Source organism: Hoplias malabaricus, chromosome 2 (genome assembly GCF_029633855.1).
Source record: "Hoplias malabaricus isolate fHopMal1 chromosome 2, fHopMal1.hap1, whole genome shotgun sequence".
NCBI lineage: Eukaryota > Metazoa > Chordata > Actinopteri > Characiformes > Erythrinidae > Hoplias > Hoplias malabaricus.
This window is the reverse complement of record NC_089801.1, coordinates 86,133,017-86,154,637: the sequence shown is the minus strand read 5'-3', so window position 1 is coordinate 86,154,637 and position 21,621 is coordinate 86,133,017. Positions and strand designations below refer to the sequence as shown.

At 46.5% G+C, this 21,621-nt stretch overlaps 1 protein-coding gene across 1 annotated transcript in view; it reads left to right on the top strand.

Moving 5' to 3' along the window:
* The first annotated feature begins 203 nt into the window (after positions 1-203).
* The window catches only part of gpc6a (glypican 6a), a 93,312-nt gene continuing 71,894 nt past the window's right edge, over positions 204-21,621 (top strand). Inside the window, exons 1-2 of the mRNA XM_066657191.1 lie at positions 204-390; positions 6,419-6,577. Coding sequence (XP_066513288.1) covers positions 204-390; positions 6,419-6,577 — 346 coding nt within the window. The remainder of the gene's footprint in view (positions 391-6,418; positions 6,578-21,621) is intronic.

Here is a 21,621-nt window from a genome sequence, read left to right as displayed (position 1 = left end):
AGACAATGAATAAATGTTTGCCTCCTGATAAAAGGAACTGTGACTTTAATCATTAGCTCCTACCTTATCCTACATAATCATTAGCTCCTTAGCTAATGCTAACATAACAGAACTGAGTTCCACTCTAAAGGAGCTTAGTCTCAGTCTGGACTGACCCTGATTAGCTGGTACTGTTGGATGTGGTTCTGAAGGATCTAGTGGACATGGTTCTGAAAGCTCTGGTTCTGTTGCACATGATTCTGAAGGTTCTGTTTGATGTGGTTCTGAAGGTTCTACTGGATGTGGTTCTGGTTCTGTTGGACATGGGTCTGAATATTCTGGTTCTGTTGGACGTGGTTCTGAAGATTCTGATTGTGGTGTCAGTGTGCTCCTGCTCTGATATCGACCGGAGTCCGCAGCTCGATGGAGGCTGAGAAGCTGTGAGATGATTAGCCTCTGAATTAGCTCTGAATTAGCGGGTTCTCGGGTTTCCTCCGGAGAACCGAGCCTCTGCGGTTCCGAGGTGATGGATGGGATATTGGGTGGAGGCTGAGCCTCGTCTCCTCTGCACACGGTGCCAATAAACAACTATCAACATCGATTCGTCCGAGTGCTTCACCGCAGACCGAACCAGACAAACCCCTGCCTTGAGACCGGGGAGGGGGGCTCGAAACAGGCTGGGACTGGGGTTAGGGAACGGGGAACTCTGGAAAGTCTGGGAATTCTGGATTCTGGGTTAGACAGATAGTGAGAGAGACAGACTAATATAGAGACACAGAGGGACACAGAGAGAGAGGGAGGATAAACGAGTGCGGGGTGGAGGAGTTCAGAAGCTGTGTTCATCAAAGCGCAGCTGATCTCATAGTGACTCTCAGAACGGCTTCGTGTACAATCTACACTCACAACTTCAGCAGTGATGAAACACCCAGTAACACACACACACACACACACACACACACGTGTTACAAACACATGCAGTACATACACACACACACATGTTACAAACACATGCAGTACAAACACACACATCACACAAACACACACACGCGTTACAGACACATGCAGTACAAACACACACACACGTTACAGACACATGCAGTACAAACACACACATCACACAAACACACACACGTTACAAACACATGCAGTACAAACACACACACACGTTACAGACACATGCAGTACAAACACACACATCACACAAACACACACACGCGTTACAGACACATGCAGTACAAACACACACACACGTTACAGACACATGCAGTACAAACACACACACACATGTTACAAACACATGCAGTACAAACACACACATCACACAAACACACACACGCGTTACAGACACATGCAGTACAAACACACACACGCGTTACAGACACATGCAGTACATACACACACACACATGTTACAAACACATGCAGTACAAACACACACATCACACAAACACACACACATTACAAACACATGCAGTACAAACACACACACACGTTACAGACACATGCAGTACAAACACACACATCACACAAACACACACACGCGTTACAGACACATGCAGTACATACACACACACACACATGTTACAAACACATGCAGTACAAACACACACATCACACAAACACACACACATTACAAACACATGCAGTACAAACACACACACACGTTACAGACACATGCAGTACAAACACACACATCACACAAACACACACACGCGTTACAGACACATGCAGTACAAACACACACACGCGTTACAGACACATGCAGTACATACACACACACACATGTTACAAACACATGCAGTACAAACACACACATCACACAAACACACACACATTACAAACACATGCAGTACAAACACACACACACGTTACAGACACATGCAGTACAAACACACACATCACACAAACACACACACGCGTTACAGACACATGCAGTACAAACACACACACACGTTACAAACACATGCAGTACAAACACACACATCACACAAACACACACACGCGTTACAAACACATGCAGTACAAACACACACATCACACAAACACACACACACGTTACAAACACATGCAGTACAAACACACACACACGTTACAAACACATGCAGTACAAACACACACATCACACAAACACACACACACGTTACAAACACATGCAGTACAAACACACACATCACACAAACACACACACACACGTTACAAACACATGCAGTACAAACACACACATCACACAAACACACACACGTTACAAACACATGCAGTACAAACACACACACATGTTACAAACACATGCAGTACAAACACACACATCACACAAACACACACACGTTACAAACACATGCAGTACAAACACACACATCACACAAACACACACACGTTACAAACACATGCAGTACAAACACACACATCACACAAACACACACACGTTACAGACACATGCAGTACAAACACACACATCACACAAACACACACACGTTACAAACACATGCAGTACAAACACACACATCACACAAACACACACACACGCGTCACAAACACATGCAGTACAAACACACACATCACACAAACACACACACGTTACAAACACATGCAGTACAAACACACACATCACACAAACACACACACACACATGTTACAAACACATGCAGTACAAACACACACATCACACAAACACACACACACATGTTACAAACACATGCAGTACAAACACACACATCACACAAACACACACACACACGTTACAAACACATGCAGTACAAACACACACATCACACAAACACACACACACACGTTACAAACACATGCAGTACAAACACACACACACATGTTACAAACACATGCAGTACAAACACACACATCACACAAACACACACACACACGTTACAAACACATGCAGTACAAACACACATCACACAAACACACACACGTTACAAACACATGCAGTACAAACACACACATCACACAAACACACACACGTTACAGACACATGCAGTACAAACACACACATCACACAAACACACACACGTTACAAACACATGCAGTACAAACACACACATCACACAAACACACACACACATGTTACAAACACATGCAGTACAAACACACACATCACACAAACACACACACACACGTTACAAACACATGCAGTACAAACACACACATCACACAAACACACACACGTTACAAACACATGCAGTACAAACACACACACATGTTACAAACACATGCAGTACAAACACACACATCACACAAACACACACACGTTACAAACACATGCAGTACAAACACACACATCACACAAACACACACACGTTACAAACACATGCAGTACAAACACACACATCACACAAACACACACACGTTACAAACACATGCAGTACAAACACACACATCACACAAACACACACACGTTACAGACACATGCAGTACAAACACACACATCACACAAACACACACACGTTACAAACACATGCAGTACAAACACACACATCACACAAACACACACACACACGTTACAAACACATGCAGTACAAACACACATCACACAAACACACACACGTTACAAAGACATGCAGTACAAACACACACATCACACAAACACACACACGTTACAAACACATGCAGTACAAACACACACATCACACAAACACACACGCGTCACAAACACATGCAGTACAAACACACACATCACACAAACACACACACACATGTTACAAACACATGCAGTACAAACACACACATCACACAAACACACACACACACGTTACAAACACATGCAGTACAAACACACACATCACACAAACACACACACGTTACAAACACATGCAGTACAAACACACACATCACACAAACACACACACGTTACAAACACATGCAGTACAAACACACACATCACACAAACACACACGCGTCACAAATACATGCAGTACAAACACACACATCACACAAACACACACACGTTACAAACACATGCAGTACAAACACACACATCACACAAACACACACACGTTACAGACACATGCAGTACAAACACACACATCACACAAACACACACACACATGTTACAAACACATGCAGTACAAACACACACATCACACAAACACACACACACACGTTACAAACACATGCAGTACAAACACACACATCACACAAACACACACACGTTACAAACACATGCAGTACAAACACACACATCACACAAACACACACACACATGTTAGAAACACATGCAGTACAAACACACACATCACACAAACACACACACACATGTTACAAACACATGCAGTACAAACACACACATCACACAAACACACACACACACGTTACAAACACATGCAGTACAAACACACACATCACACAAACACACACACGTTACAAACACATGCAGTACAAACACACACATCACACAAACACACACACACGTTACAAACACATGCAGTACAAACACACACATCACACAAACACACACACGTTACAAACACATGCAGTACAAACACACACATCACACAAACACACACATCACACAAACACACACGTTACAAACACATGCAGTACAAACACACACATCACACAAACACACACATCACACAAACAAACACAAACACACATGTTACAAACACATGCAATACAAACACACACACGCAGTACAAACACACACATCACACACACAAACACAAACACACACGTTACTAACACACGCAGTACAAACACACACACGCAGTACAAACACACACATCACACAAACACACACGTTACAAACACATGCAGTACAAACACACACATCACACAAACACACACACGTTACAAACACATGCAGTACAAACACACACATCACACAAACACACACATCACACAAACAAACACAAACACACATGTTACAAACACATGCAATACAAACACACACACGCAGTACAAACACACACATCACACACACAGACACAAACACACACGTTACTAACACACGCAGTACAAACACACACATCACACAAACACACACACACACACACTTTACAATCACATATAGTAGAAACACACACATGCACACACACACACACACACACACACACACATGTTACAAGCACATGCAGTATAAACACACACATCACACAAACACACACACACACATTACAAACACACGCAGTACAAACACACACATCACACGCACACACACACACACACACACACACGTTATAACACATGCAGTTCAAACACACGCATCACACAAACACATACACGCGTTACAAACACACACATCACACACACAAACACACACACACACCAGTTATAAACACATGCAGTACAATCACACACACAAACACACACACATATGTTACAAACACACACATCACACAAACACACACACACACGTTACAAACACATGCAGTACAATCACACACACAAACACACACACACACACGTTACAAACACATGCAGTACAAACACACACATGCACACACACAAACACCCACATGCACACACACACACACGTTACAAACACACGCAGTACAAACACACACATCACACACACACGCAGTACAAACACACACATCACACACACAAACACACACACACACACGTTACAAACACACGCAGTACAAACACACATGCACACACACACACACACACACACACACATTACAAACACACGCAATACAAACACACACATCACACACACAAACACACACACACACATGTTACAAACACACACATCACACACAGAAACAGACACACGCAGAACAAACACACAAATCACACAATCAAACACACACACACACGTTACAAACACACACATCACATACAGAAACACACACACACACGTTACAATCACATGCAGTACAATCACACACATCACACACACACGTTACAAACACATGCAGTACAAACACACACATCACACACACACACACACGTTACAAACACACGCAGAAAAAGCACACAAATCACACAATCAAAAACACACACACACACACATTACAAACACACACATCACACACAGAAACACACACACACACACGTTACAATCACATGCAGTACAATCACACACACATATGTTACAAACACACACAGTACAAACACACACAAACTTACACACACACACGTTACAAACACACGCAGTACAAACACACACATCACACACACTAACACACACATGCACACACACACATGTTACAAACACACGCAGTACAAACACACACATCACACACACAAACACGTTACAAACACATGCAGTACAAACACACACATCTCACACACACACACACGTTACAAACACATGCAGTACAAACACACCCATCACACACACACATCACACACACACACACAAACACACACACACATTAAAAACACACACACTCACAGATCGAAATTATTCTCATTTCCTGAATGTTTGTTTATTGGACTATTTAACCCTGCCCCTGTGCTTAACTCCGCCTCTTCTCTTCCAGGTGACCACCTGCGAGTGTGTGGTCAGGGACCCACCTGCTGCAGCTCGGAGATGGAGGATAAGCTGGGGGCCCAGAGTAAGGTGGAGCTGGAGGGGATGGTGGAGGAGAGCAGCAGTGCGCTAAGGACCACCTTTGTCTCCAGACACAAGAAGTTTGACGGTAGGGGCTCAGTCTGATAAATAGTGTGTGTGTGTGTGTGTGTTGTATATAATGTGTGTATAGTGTGTATAGTGTGTATACCGTGTGTAGTGTATACAATATGTGTGATATATATATATATATATATATCTGGAGTGATGGAGTTCCTCTGGTGTGTGGAACAGTGGAACTGTGTTCTCTGGAGTGATGGGGTTCCTCTGGTGTGTGGAACAGTAGAACTGTGTTCTCTGGAGTGATGGGGTTCCTCTGGTGTGTGGAACAGTGGGACTGTGTTCTCTGGAGTGACGGGGTTCCTCTGGTGTGTGGAACAGTGGAACTGTGTTCTCTGGAGTGATGGGGTTCCTCTGGTGTGTGGAACAATGGAACTGTGTTCTCTGGAGTGATGGGGTTCCTCTGGTGTGTGGAACAGTGGAACTGTGTTCTCTGGAGCGACAGGGTGCCTCTGGGGTGTGGAACAGTGGAACTGTGTTCTCTGGAGCGACGGGGTTCCTCTGGTGTATGGAACAGTGGAACTGTGTTCTCTGGAGTGATGGGGTTCCTCTGGTGTGTGGAACAGTGGAACTGTGTTCTCTGGAGCGACAGGGTGCCTCTGGGGTGTGGAACAGTGGAACTGTGTTCTCTGGAGCGACGGGGTTCCTCTGGTGTATGGAACAGTGGAACTGTGTTCTCTGGAGCGACGGGGTTCCTCTGGTGTATGGAACAGTGGAACTGTGTTCTCTGGAGCGACGGGGTTCCTCTGGTGTATGGAACAGTGGAACTGTGTTCTCTGGAGCGACAGGGTTCCTCTGGTGTGTGGAACAGTGGAACTGTGTTCTCTGGAGCGACAGGGTTCCTCTGGTGTGTGGAACAGTGGAACTGTGTTCTCTGGAGCGACAGAGTTCCTCTGGTGTGTGGAACAGTGGAACTGTGTTCTCTGGAGTAATGGAGTTCCTCTGGTGTGTGGAACAGTGGAACTGTGTTCTCTGGAGTGATGGGGTTCCTCTGGTGTGTGGAACAGTGGGACTGTGTTCTCTGGAGTGATGGGGTTCCTCTGGTGTGTGGAACAGTGGAGCTGTGTTCTCTGGAGTGATGGGGTTCCTCTGGTGTGTGGAACAGTGGGACTGTGTTCTCTGGAGTGATGGGGTTCCTCTGGTGTGTGGAACAGTGGAACTGTGTTCTCTGGAGTGATGGGGTTCCTCTGGTGTGTGGAACAGTGGAACTGTGTTCTCTGGAGTGATGGGGTTCCTCTGGTGTGTCGAACAGTGGAACTGTGTTCTCTGGAGTAATGGAGTTTCTCTGGTGTGTGGAACAGTGGAACTGTGTTCTCTGGAGTGACGGGGTTCCTCTGGTGTGTGGAACAGTGGGATTGTGTTCTCTGGAGTGATGGGGTTCCTCTGGTGTGTCGAACAGTGGAACTGTGTTCTGTGGAGTGATGGGGTTCCTCTGGTGTGTGGAACAGTGGAACTGTGTTCTCTGGAGCGATGGGGTTCCTCTGGTGTGTGGAACAGTGGGACTGTGTTCTCTGGAGCGATGGGGTTCCTCTGGTGTGTGGAACAGTGGAACTGTGTTCTGTGGAGTGATGGGGTTCCTCTGGTGTGTGGAACAGTGGAACTGTGTTCTCTGGAGTGATGGGGTTCCTCTGGTGTGTGGAACAGTGGGACTGTGTTCTCTGGAGTGATGGGGTTCCTCTGGTGTGTGGAACAGTGGGACTGTGTTCTCTGGAGCGACGGGGTTCCTCTGGTGTATGGAACAGTGGAACTGTGTTCTCTGGAGCGACAGGGTTCCTCTGGGGTGTGGAACAGTGGAACTGTGTTCTCTGGAGCGATGGGGTTCCTCTGGTGTATGGAACAGTGGAACTGTGTTCTCTGGAGCGACGGGGTTCCTCTGGTGTATGGAACAGTGGAACTGTGTTCTCTGGAGCGACAGGGTTCCTCTGGTGTGTGGAACAGTGGAACTGTGTTCTCTGGAGCGACGGAGTTCCTCTGGTGTGTGGAACAGTGGAACTGTGTTCTCTGGAGCGATGGGGTTCCTCTGGTGTGCGGAACAGTGGAACTGTGTTCTCTGGAGTGACGGGGTTCCTCTGGTGTGTGGAACAGTGGAACTGTGTTCTCTGGAGTGATGGGGTTCCTCTGGTGTGTGGAACAGTGGAACTGTGTTCTCTGGAGTGATGGGGTTCCTCTGGTGTGTGGAACAGTGGAATTGTGTTCTCTGGAGTGATGGGGTTCCTCTGGTGTGTGGAACAGTGGAATTGTGTTCTCTGGAGTGATGGGGTTCCTCTGGTGTGTGGAACAGTGGAACTGTGTTCTCTGGAGTGATGGGGTTCCTCTGGTGTGTGGAACAGTGGAACTGTGTTCTCTGTAGTGACGGGGTTCCTCTGGTGTGTGGAACAGTGGAACTGTGTTCTCTGGAGTGAAGGGGTTCCTCTGGTGTGTGGAACAGTGGAACTGTGGTCTCTGGAGTGATGGGGTTCCTCTGGTGTGTGGAACAGTGGAACTGTGTTCTCTGGAGTGACGGGGTTCCTCTGGTGTGTGGAACAGTGGAACTGTGGTCTCTGGAGTGATGGGGTTCCTCTGGTGTGTGGAACAGTGGAACTGTGGTCTCTGGAGTGATGGAGTGGCCTCTTAGTGGTCACTAACGTTTATAAGGCTGTAGCCAGCAGTGTTCCAGTGTGAGGGGTACATTTTTCCCTGAAGAGCAGAGAGGGTTCCTAAAGTGAGGGGAATACACTCCTAAACGCCCTTTGGTTCAGGAACTGCTGGACAAGCAGGAATCTGGATTCTTCTGTCCGTGCGGTGGGTGTAATCCAGTGTGTGTTTATGGCACAGAAGAGTAATCAGTCTGGATAATCTCCTCTGAGCGGATCAGAGCGGATACTTTTTCTGGAATAAAATCCTCACCAAAGTCAGCATCAATCATTGGAACATGTCCCTGGCCCCAAAAGAGCACCGCCAACAGCTGCTAAACTTCTCAACGTATTTAAAACCCGTTACACATCTGTTCAGACCCAGAACCAGAACCTCTGACCTGTCCAGAGATGCAGGACACAGGCCGGCTGGGAGTGGACGAGGCTGGAGGACAGTGGAGGCATAGACAGAGATTAGAGAAGACACCAGTCTAATCAACTCATCAATTTCCAAATGATTCAGTGTCCCTCGGTGTCCGTCCACCTTAAATAACCTCCCACACAACAATCCACCTTAACATTCCACTGTAATTAATGCAGCACCCCTCACACACACGGCTGTGTTCAGTGAGTCAGCTGATTCAATTCATACACCCAGAGTCGACACGTTCAGCTCCCAAATGAATCTTCAACAAGCATCAGGTTTATCTGTAAACCAGAGTCTACATGTGTGTGTGTGAGTGACTTTGTGTATTGAGTTTGGTTGTGGTATAAACCCTGTCCCTCAGATGTGAGGATGTGGGGAAGAAGGTGACAGGGGGAGGAGGGACAGTGAGTGTAAGTGTTAGCTCTGTTTACTGGTGCTTTGTGTCGCTGCACAATTCTCCTTTTGTTAAAAGTCTGTCATTGACTCATGAAGTGGAACCAGGCTGTTTTTATTTTTCTTCTCCATGGCAGTGTGTCCAATTACTGTAAGGGTGTGCGCCTGGTCCGGGGGTGGCAGGGGGGATTGTGAGGGTGTTTGCATGAAGGGTGTCTTTCCTAGACAGAGCAGAGAGTATTAGAGTTAGCACCACAACTAACAGTGGTTAGGCAAGACAGACTGCACAAGGCTGCCCCCCACTGTGCTCTATTTTTCCATGGCTGCCTTTACTCTAGTGGTCTTCACTCTGGTGGTCTTTGTTCTAGCAATGTTTACTGTAGTGTTTTTTGCCGTAGAAGTTTTTACCATGGTGGTTTTACCTTGGTGGTGTTTACTGTGGTGGTTTTTACCTTGGTGGTGTTTACTATGGTGGATTTTATTATGGTGGTGTTTACTGTGGAGGTGATTACCGTGGTGGTGTTTATTGTGGTGGTCTTAAACACTGTGGTGTTTACCGTGGTGGTCTTTATCACGGTGGTGTTTATTGTGGTGGTTTTTACTATGGTGGTGTTTACTGTGGTGGATTTTATTGTGGTGGTGTTTACTGTGGAGGTGTTTACTGTGGAGATGTTTATTGTAGTGGTCTCACAGTGATGTTTACTGTGGAGGTTTTGATCAAAATTCTGTGGTGAATTTTATCATGGTGGTGTTTATTTTGGTGGTGCTTACATTGGCGTTGTTTACACTGGTGGTTTTTAACATGGTGGTGGTTACTGTAGTGTTGGTTACACTGGTGCTCTTTAGCATGGTGGTGTTTACCGTGGTGGTGTTTACTGGGGTGGATTTTATTGTGGTGGTGTTTACAGTGGTGGTTATTACACTGGTGGATTTTACCTTGATGGTGTTTATTGTGGTGGTGCTTACATTGGTGGTGTTTACACTGGTTGTTTTTAACATGATGGTGTTTACTGTGGTGTTGCTTAAACTGGTGCTGTTTACCATAGTGGTGTTTACACTGGTGGGGTTTACACTGGGGGTTTTTACCATTGTGGTGTACTCTGTTGTGGATTTTACTGTGGTGGTGTTTACACTGGTGGTTCTTACTGTAGTTTTTTTTTACTGTGGTGGTGTTTACACTGGTGGTTCTTATTGAGATGGTTTTTATTGTGGTGGTATTTACTGTGGTCACTGTGGTGGTCTTTATCATGGTGGTGTTTACTGTGGTGCTTTTTAAACTGGTGGTGTTTACATTTGGTGATATTTACCATGGTGGTGTTTACTGTTATGGTCTTTGCTGTGGAGGTGTTTACTGCAGTGGTGTTTACTGTGGTTGTGTTTACACTGGTGGTCTTTACTGTGGTAGAATTTATTGTGGTGGTGTTTGCTCTTGTTATCTTTGTTGTGATGATGTTTACAGTGGTGGTTGTTATTATGGTGTTGTTTACTGTACTGGTCTTTACCGTGGGGGTGTTTACACTTGTGGTTTTTACTGTCTTGGTATTTGTTGTGATGGTGTTTCCTTTGGTGTTCTTCACTGTGATGGTGTTTATGGTGGATGTTCAGGTGAAGGCTGCTCCTGACTGCTGATATTTTCCTGAGTCTTTCCTAAATTAAAAAACTGAAAATTCCCATTAGATCCAAACTCCACTCCATCTCTGAGGTGCAGCTCTGATCTTCAAAGTTTCCGGCGCTGTTGTCGTGGAGACGCACAATGTTTGAAGACTCTGTTTCTGTCTTGATGAGAATAGGAGCTGCTGCACCATGGAACTGCACCGAGACGCTGATAAAGATCACAAACACTCTCCCAGGTCCTCATTAACTCAACTGGATCCGGAACGCCGCTCAGTACACTTCCAGAACACACTGCGTGTTGGGATTCAGACACAGGAAGTGGGTCAGGGTTCAGTCTCAGATCAGAATCATGTTCAGATTAGCATCACACTAACGTTATCCACCCCAAATAAACACACACACACACACACACACACACACACACACACACACACACACACACATCACTTAGCTTCAGACCACCGCTTCCTCAGAACATTACCGCCAACAACACCTTGGACTGGTGGTCTGTGAGGGTCTGAGATCTGATCTGAGAGGGGTGTCCTTCTTTATTGTGGTGGTGTTTATTGTGGTGGTGCTTACATTGGTGGTGTTTACACTGATGGTGTTTACTGTGGTGGTGTTTACACTGGTGATGTTTACATTGATGGTGTTTACTGTGATGGTGGTTACACTGGTGCTCTTTACCATGGTGGTGTTTTCTGTAGTGGTCTTTACATTTGTGGTGTTTACTGTGATGGATTTGTTGTGATGATGTTTGTTGTGGTGGTGTTTACTGTGGTGGTGGTTACACTGGTGCTCTTTACCATGGTGGTCTTTAATGTGGTGGTGTTTACATTGGTAGTTCTTACTGTGAAGGTGTTTACTGTAGTGGTGTTTACTGTGGTGAATTTTACTGTGGTTTATTTTATTGTGGTGGTGTTTGTTGTGGTGGTGTTACTGTGGTGGTGTTTACTGTTGTGGTGGTTTCACTGGTGCTCTTTACCATGGTGATGTTACATTGGTGGTTCTTACTGTTGTGGTGTTTACTGTAGTGGTCTTTACTGTGGTGGATTTTATTGTGGTGGTGTTTACTGTTGTGGTGTTTACACTGGTGCTCTTTACCATGGTGTTGTTTACTGTGGTGGTTTTTACATTGGTGGTTCTTACTGTGAAGGTGTTTACTGTAGTGGTCTTTACACTGGTGGTGTTTACTGTGGTTGTGTTTACTGTTGTGGTGTTTAATGTGGTGGCTGTTACAGTGGTGCTCTTTACAATGGTGTTGTTTACTGTGGTGGTTTTTACATTGGTGGTTCTTACTGTGAAGGTGTTTACTGCAGTTGTCTTTACTGTTGTGGTGTTTACACTGGTGGTATTTACTGTGGTGGATTTTATTGTGGTGGTGTTTGTTGTTGTGGTGTTTACACTGGTGGTGTTTACTGTTGTGGTGTTTACTCTGGTGGTAGTTACAGTGGTGCTCTTTACCATGGTGGTGTTTACATTGGTGGCTCTTACTGTGAAGTTGTTTACTGTAGTGGTCTTTACATTTGTGGTGTTTACACTGATGGTCTTTGCTGTGGTGATGGTTACACTGGTGCTCTTTAGCATGGTGGTGTTTACACTGGTGGCATTTACACTGGTGCTTTTTACCATGGTGGTGTTTACTGTTGTGGTTTTACTATGGTGGTATTAAACCTTGTTGTTTTTCAAAGGTAATGTTTACTGTGGTGATGTTTACACTGGTGGTTCTTACTTTGGAGGTGTTTACTGTAGTGGTCTTTACTGTGGAGGTGTTTACTGTAGTGTTGTTTACTGTGGTGGTCTGTGAGTGTCTGAGATCTGATCTGAGAGGGGTGTCCCTACCCGGCTCCAGGCTGAGGAGCAGTGGAATAGTGTTCCCAGACACTATACACAAACACCCACTATACACACACACTACACAAACACCCACTATACACACACACTACACAAACACAAACTATACACACACACACACACACACACACACACACACACACACACACACATACAGGGAGTTCTGTTCAGGGAGAAAGACTGATTAATTCACTTCTTTGTTACAGTGTCTTAGCCACACAGAGCAGTATTGGGGTATTAGCATTCAGCACCTGTCTCACTGTCTTGGTCTCAGTGTCTCCTCTGTCTCATTGTTTCTCTCTATCTATGTGTTTCCTCTGTCTCATTGTCTCTCTCTATCTCAGTGTCTCATCAGTCTCACTGTCTCTCTCTTTCTCACTGTCTCTCTCTAAGTGTCTCCTCTGTCTCACTGTCTCTCTCTATCTCAGTGTCTCCTCTGTCTCATTGTCTCTCTCTATCTCAGTGTCTCCTCAGTCTCACTGTCTCTCTCAAAGTTTCTCCTCTATCTCACTGTCTCTCTTTGTCTCACCATCTTCTCTGTCCCACTGTCTTATTCTGTCTGTCTCTCTCACTCTGTCTGTGTCTTCTCTGTCTCACTCTCTCTCTCTCTCTCTCTCTCTCTCTCTCTCTCTCTTTGTCTGTCTCTCTTAGAGTCTCATGTGTCACTGTCTGTCTCTGTCTCAGTGTCCTCTGTCTCATTCCTGTCTCTCTGGGGCAGACAGAATGGTTGTGAAGAGTTCAGCTGAAGTTGGGGTGAGTGGTGGAGGTAAATAAACCCTGATCAATAACAGGGTGAGGAGGGTGATCATTAGCTGTTATTAGCAGTGATTAGTGACGCGTGTGAATTGTCTCCTGGCGTGAGTGAAGAACGAGCGTGTGATAAAGGACTGAGAGGAGTTGGGCTCCACAGGACACTGCGGTAATTAATTTCTCAAGGTCAGTTATTTTAATATTTCAAAATGATCACAGCACAGGAAAGACACAGGGCGGAAGGGGGAGGAGGTGGAGAAGGAGGAGGTAGAGGAGGTGATGGAGAAGGATGAGGAGGAGGAGGTGGAGAAGGAAGGGGATGGAGGAGGTAGATGATGTAGAGGATGTGCTCTATTCTGTTCCCATTGTGTGAATGTATTGATCAAATAATTCTATAAAGGAATATCACCCCCCCCATCATGTACCTCTTTCTCTCTCTCTCTCTCTCTCTCTCTCTCTAAAGTAATGTGTGTGTGTGTGTGTGTGTGTGTGTGCTGTGATTGATAGCTCACACAAAGAGCCGTGTCCAGTTTCACTGATAAATTTATTGACCACACACACACACACACACACACACACAAACATACACACACACATATATGGACACACACACACACACACACACACACATATGGACACACAAACACACACACACACACACACACACGCACAGACGTATTATAAGAGGGTGTTTTTCAGAGCAGGGCCCTCAGAGAGCAGTGTGTTCCTGTATTTCCCTGTGACACAGTTTCAGTTTGTAATGACACTTCTTCACTGAATGGTACCAGATCGACTCAAAGCAACAGCTCCCCCCCAAAATCTGTCGAGCTGCCGTCATGAGTCGGATAAAAACAAACGTGATCTCTGCTGCAGCTGGAGATTTTACAAATGCAGAGTTGGTGCTGGTCGTCTGCGTTGCGTGGCGTAGAGTGACGACTCTCTCTGGACGATCAGCGCTCTGCAAGGTTTACACGCCACGGTTTAGTCCCTACTCGACTCGCTCTGAACCACGAGAGAACAGCCACTAAACAAGAACCCACTTCCAGAACCAGGATCCGATTCACCTGGTGGAGGAGGAAAATCACCATCACTCTGTGTGTGTGTGTCTTTTGCTTGTGTTAGGGTTAGCGTGGGGTGGTCTGTATATGACTGAGTGAAGGTTGTGACGGTGTTAGGGTTAGTGTGGGGTGTTCTGTATATGACTGAGTGAAGGTTGTGACTGAGTGAAGGTTGTGACGGTGTTAGGGTTAGTGTGGGCTGCTCTGTATATGACTGAGTGGAGGTTGTGACTTTGTTAGGGTTAGTGTGGGGTGCTCTGTATATGACTGAGTGAATGTTGTGACTGTGTTAGGGTTAGTGTGGAGTGGTCTGTATATGACTGTGTGAAGGTTGTGACTGAGTGAAGGTTGTGACGGTGTTAGGGTTAGTGTGGGGTGTTCTGTATATGACTGAATGGAGGTTGTGACGGTGTTAGGGTTAGTGTGGGGTGGTCTGTATATGACTGAGTGAAGGTTGTGACTGTGTTAGGGTTAGTGGGTGGTGGTCTGTATATGACTGAGTGAAGGTTGTGACTGAGTGAAGGTTGTGACTGAGTGAAGGTTGTGATGGTGTTAGGGTTAGTGTGGGCTGCTCTGTATATGACTGAGTGAATGTTGTGACTGTGTTAGGGTTAGTGTGGAGTGGTCTGTATATGACTGAGTGGAGGTTGTGACTTTGTTAGGGTTAGTGTGGGGTGCTCTGTATATGACTGAGTGAATGTTGTGACTGTGTTAGGGTTAGTGTGGAGTGGTCTGTATATGACTGAGTGGAGGTTGTGACTGTGTTAGGGTTAGCGTGGGGTGGTCTGTATATGACTGAGTGAAGGTTGTGACGGTGTTAGGATTAGAGTGGGGTGGTCTGTATATGACTAAGTGAAGGTTGTAACTGAGTGAAGGTTGTGACGGTGTTAGGGTTAGTGTGGGGTGTTCTGTATATGACTGAATGGAGGTTGTGACGGTGTTAGGGTTAGTGTGGGGTGGTCTGTATATGACTGAGTGAAGGTTGTGACTGTGTTAGGGTTAGTGGGTGGTGGTCTGTATATGACTGAGTGAAGGTTGTGACTGAGTGAAGGTTGTGATGGTGTTAGGGTTAGTGTGGGCTGCTCTGTATATGACTGAGTGAATGTTGTGACTGTGTTAGGGTTAGTGTGGAGTGGTCTGTATATGACTGAGTGGAGGTTGTGACTTTGTTAGGGTTAGTGTGGGGTGCTCTGTATATGACTGAGTGAATGTTGTGACTGTGTTAGGGTTAGTGTGGAGTGGTCTGTATATGACTGAGTGGAGGTTGTGACTGTGTTAGGGTTAGCGTGGGGTGGTCTGTATATGACTGAGTGAAGGTTGTGACGGTGTTAGGATTAGTGTGGGGTGGTCTGTATATGACTAAGTGAAGGTTGTAACTGAGTGGAGGTTGTGACTTTGTTAGGGTTAGCGTGGGGTGCTCTGTATATAACTGAGTGAATGTTGTGACTGTGTTAGGGTTAGTGTGGAGTGGTCTGTATATGACTGAGTAAAGGTTGTGACGGTGTTAGGGTTAGTGTGGGCTGCTCTGTATTTGACTGAGTGAATGTTGTGACGGTGTTAGGGTTAGTGTGGGCTGCTCTGTATATGACTGTGTGAATGTTGTGACGGTGTTAGTGTTAGTGTGGGCTGCTCTGTATATGACTGTGTGAATGTTGTGACGGTGTTAAGGTTAGTGTGGGCTGCTCTGTATATGACTGAGTGGAGGTTGTGACTGTGTTAGGGTTAGTGTGGGGTGTTCTGTATATGATTGAGTGAAGGTTGTGACTGAGTGAATTTGGTTTTCCTCTCTGTCTGAAGCTCCTCCAGTGTAGTTAGGGTATCTATGGCAGAGCAGCGTTGTGGTCAGAGCCTAATGGTGTGTTTGTGATTGGCAGATGAGGATGTGTATTCCTTGTCTCCGGTTCTGGAATTCTGGATGTGTCCCGACTGAGTATCTCTCAGATTTCCCTCCAGTCACTCCAGCTCTGGGACTTCATCCATTTTTAACTTATCAATTCAATTTTAATCAGAGCAGCACCCCCCGCTGGGACCCCAACGGAAACACGTCTAACTGCCTCAGCTCCGGAGTGTCTCACTGAAGAGGAGGACACTGGGAATGCCGAGATGTGCTGGGTCGGCAGTTTCAAGAAGAAGCTGTTTCTTTGGTAAATGATACTGTAGCAAGTTTGGTCCCACTCAGTGTCCTCCCCCTGTCCTTCCCTCCTGTCCATCCCTCCAAACACCTCCATCCATCCCTCTATCTTCTTCACCACCTTCTCCTCATTCTCTTCTTCTCCTCCTTCATCTCCTTCTCCTTCACCTCCTTTTCCATCACTGCCTCCTCCATCACCTTTCTCCTCCTTCTCCATCAACTCCTTCATGTCCTGCTTCTTCATTTCTTTTTCCATCACTTCCTTCACATTCTTCTCTTCCTTCACCTCCTTTTTCATCACTTTCTTCACCTTCTTCTCCTCCATCATGTCTTTCTGCTCCTTGTCTATCATCAGCTTCACCTCCTTCTCCATCAGCTCCTTCTCCTTTCCTTGTCCTCTCGTTCTGTCCTCCTCTGGTCATCCTGCTGAAGTTACAGAGTTTACTGAAGTTTAGCAGTGGTCTCGGGGGTCTGTTGCCACTTGGGGGTGGGGGTTTGACTCTAGCAGTTCGTCTTGTCTCTGAGTCTCTGTTAAGCTCCTTCCACAGATGGTGATGGTCCGGATCCATGTCTGAGTCAGTTGACCCACCGCACTGCATGCTGGGAGCTGAGCTGTGACTCACTGCTCCCAATCTGCTGTCAGCCAATCACATCAGTTCTTTGCCTTGATAATTACCCCCACCCCATTCAATGGGGTTAGGGGGGCACTTTCTGCTCCAAACCAGAGCCAACAACAAACTGGACTTAAGCCAAACTACTGCAGGCCTGAGGGGGTGGGGGGAAGTGGGAGGTTCATAATCAACACCCACTCAACACCCCCCTTTGCCTGTGTGTGTGTGTGTGTGTGTGTGTGTGTGTGTGTGTGTGTGTGTGTGAGTGAGTGATGGAGGACAGTAGACAAATGCAAATTTAAAACAGGCTCTGTCTCTGAACTGGTTGTAAATGTGGACTAGAGACTGGAGGTGGACAGAGACAGGGACTGTGTGCAGGACCCTGTGAACACTGATGATGGCGTGGACACTGTGCACAGAGTGGATTGTGAGACCAGATTGGATGGTGAGGACAGAGTGGACAGAGTTGACGGTGAGGACAGAGTGGATGGTAAAGACAGAGTGGACAGAATGGACAGTGAGGACAGACTGGATGGTGAAGATAGAATGGATGGTGAGGACAGAGTGGATGGTGAAAAAAGAGAGGATGGTGAAGACAGAGTGGACAGTGAAAATAGAGAGGATGGTGAAGACAGAGTGAATGGTGAGGACAGAGTGTACAGTGAGGACAGATTGTACAGTGAGGACAGAGTGGACAATGAAGACAAAGTGGACAATGAAGACAGAGTGGACAGTGTGGACAGAGTGTACAGTGAGGGCAGTGTGGGTGATGAAGACAAAGTGTACAGTGAGGACAGAGTGTACAGTGAGGGCAGTGTGGACGGTGAAGACAGAGTGTACAGTGAGGGCAGTGTGGATGATGAAGACAGAGTGGACAGTGAGGACATAGTGTACAGTGAGGGCAGTGTGGACGGTGAAGACAGAGTGGACAGTGAGGACAGAGTGTACAATGAGGGCAGTGTGGATGGTGAAGACAGAGTGGACAGTGTGGACAGTGAGGGCAGTGTGGACGGTGAGGACAGAGTGGACAGTGAGGACAGAGTGGACAGTGAAGACAGAGTGGACAGTGAGGACAGAGTGTACAGTGAGGGCAGCGTGGACTGTGAAGACAAAGTGGACAGTGTGGACAGAGTGGATGGTGAAGACAGAGTGGACAGTGAGGACAGAGTGGACAGAGTGAATGGTGAGGACAGAGTGTACAGTGAAGACAGAGTGTACAGTGAGGACAGAGTGGACAGGGTGAATGGTGAGGACAGAGTGTACAGTGAAGAGAGAGTGGAAACAGTGTACAGTGAATACAGAATGGATAGAGTGGACAATGAAGACACAGTGAACAGTGAGGACAGAGTGGATGGTGAAGACCGAGTGGACAGTGAGGACAGAGTGGACAATGAAGACAGAGTGGACGGTGAAGACAGCGTGGACAGTGAGGACAGCGTGGACAATGAAGACAGAGTGGACAGTGAGGACAGAGTGGACAGTGAAGACAGTGTGTAAAGAGTGGACAGAGTGGACAGTAAGGACAGAGTGGACAGTGAGGACAGAGTGGACAGTGAAGACAGAGTGGACACTGAGGACAGTTGACAATGAAGAGAGAGTGGACAGTGAGTAAAGAGTGGACAGTGAAGACAGAGTGAACAGTGAAGACAGAGTGGATAGTGAAGACAGAGTGAACAGTGAAGACAGAGTGGACAGTGAGGACAGTGAAGACAGAGTGGACAGTGAGGACAGAGTGGATGGTGAAGACAGAGTGGACAGTGAGGACAATGAAGACAGAGTAGACAGTAAGGACAGGGTGGACAGTGAGGACAGAGTGGACAGTGAGGACAGAGTGGACAATGAAGACAGAGTGGACAGTGAAGACAGAGCGGACAGAGTGGACAGTGAGGACAGAGTGGACAGTGAAGACAGAGTGGACAGTGAGGAGAGAGTAGACAAAGTGGACAGTGAAGACAGAGTGGACACTGAGTAAAGAGTGGACAGAGTGGACAGAGTGCACAGTGAAGACAGAGTGGACAGTGAGTAAAGAGTGGACAGTGTGGACAGTGAGGACAGAGTGAACAGTGAAGACAGAGTGAACAGTGAAGACAGAGTGGACAGTGAAGACAGAGTGGACAGAGTGAACACTGAAGACAGAGTGGACAGTGAGGACAATGAAGACAGAGTGGACACTGAGGACAGTTGACAATGAAGAGAGAGTGGACAGTGAGTAAAGAGTGGACAGTGAAGACAGAGTGGACAGAGTGGACAGTGAAGACAGAGTGGACAGTGAGGACAGTTGACAATGAAGACAGAGTGGACAGTGAGGACAGAGTGGACAGTGAAGACAGAGTGGACAGCGTGGACAGTGAGGACAGAGTGGACAGTGAAGACAGAGTGGACAGTGAAGACAGAGTGGACACTGAGGACAGTTGACAATGAAGAGAAATTGGACAGTGTGTAAAGAGTGGACAGAGTGGACAGTAAGGACAGAGTGGACAGTGAGGACAGAGTGGACAGTGAAGACAGAGTGGACACTGAGGACAGTTGACAATGAAGAGAGAGTGGACAGTGAGTAAAGAGTGGACAGTGAAGACAGAGTGGACAGTGAGGACAGTGAAGACAGAGTGGACAGTGAGGACAGAGTGGATGGTGAAGACAGAGTGGACAGTGAGGACAATGAAGACAGAGTAGACAGTAAGGACAGGGTGGACAGTGAGGACAGAGTGGACAGTGAGGACAGAGTGGACAATGAAGACAGAGTGGACAGTGAAGACAGAGCGGACAGTGAGGAGAGAGTAGACAAAGTGGACAGTGAAGACAGAGTGGACACTGAGGACAGTTGACAATGAAGAGAGAGTGGACAGTGAGTAAAGAGTGGACAGTGAAGACAGAGTGGACAGTGAGGACAGAGTGGACAGAGTGGACAGTGAAGACAGAGTGGACAGTGAGGACAGTTGACAATGAAGACAGAGTGGACAGTGAGGACAGAGTGGACAGTGAAGACAGAGTGGACAGTGAGGACAGAGTGGACAGTGAAGACAGAGTGGACAGTGGTGTTGTGTGTCAGTCACGTCGGTGCAGAGAAAGTGCAGCGTCAGGAGCTCAGAGGAGGATCAAAGCTGAGAGAGTTGTGTCCAGAGATTCAGGGACTCTTCTGTTTCTCTCATTAATATGATCTGTCCATCTCTTCCTGGAGAGAAAGAGAGAGAGAGAGAGAGAGAGAGAGAGAGAGAGAGAGAGAGAGAGAGAGAGAGAGAGAGAGAGAACAGAGAGAGAAGGATGAGGTGTGATAGATAGAGATGAAGAGGATATGTGTGTGTGTGTGTGTGTGTGTGTGTGTGTGTGTGTGTGTGTGTGTGTGCTTGTGTGTGACAGAGGTAGATGAGGTGGTCCAGGTCCGGTCTCGGAAGATCCACTCGTCCGGACTCTGTAACGAAACAGAAAACAGAATCTGGATAATTAGTAAACGCTCTGCATCACAGTGTCCTCCGGTGATGAATCACTGCCCACAAATAACCAAATAAACAACAACAACAGCCACCAGCGCCAGGCCCTAGGCCGTTACCTCCTTCAGCTCATTTAGCCCAATCCAATCCAAGTGGGGTGGGCGATATAATAATAA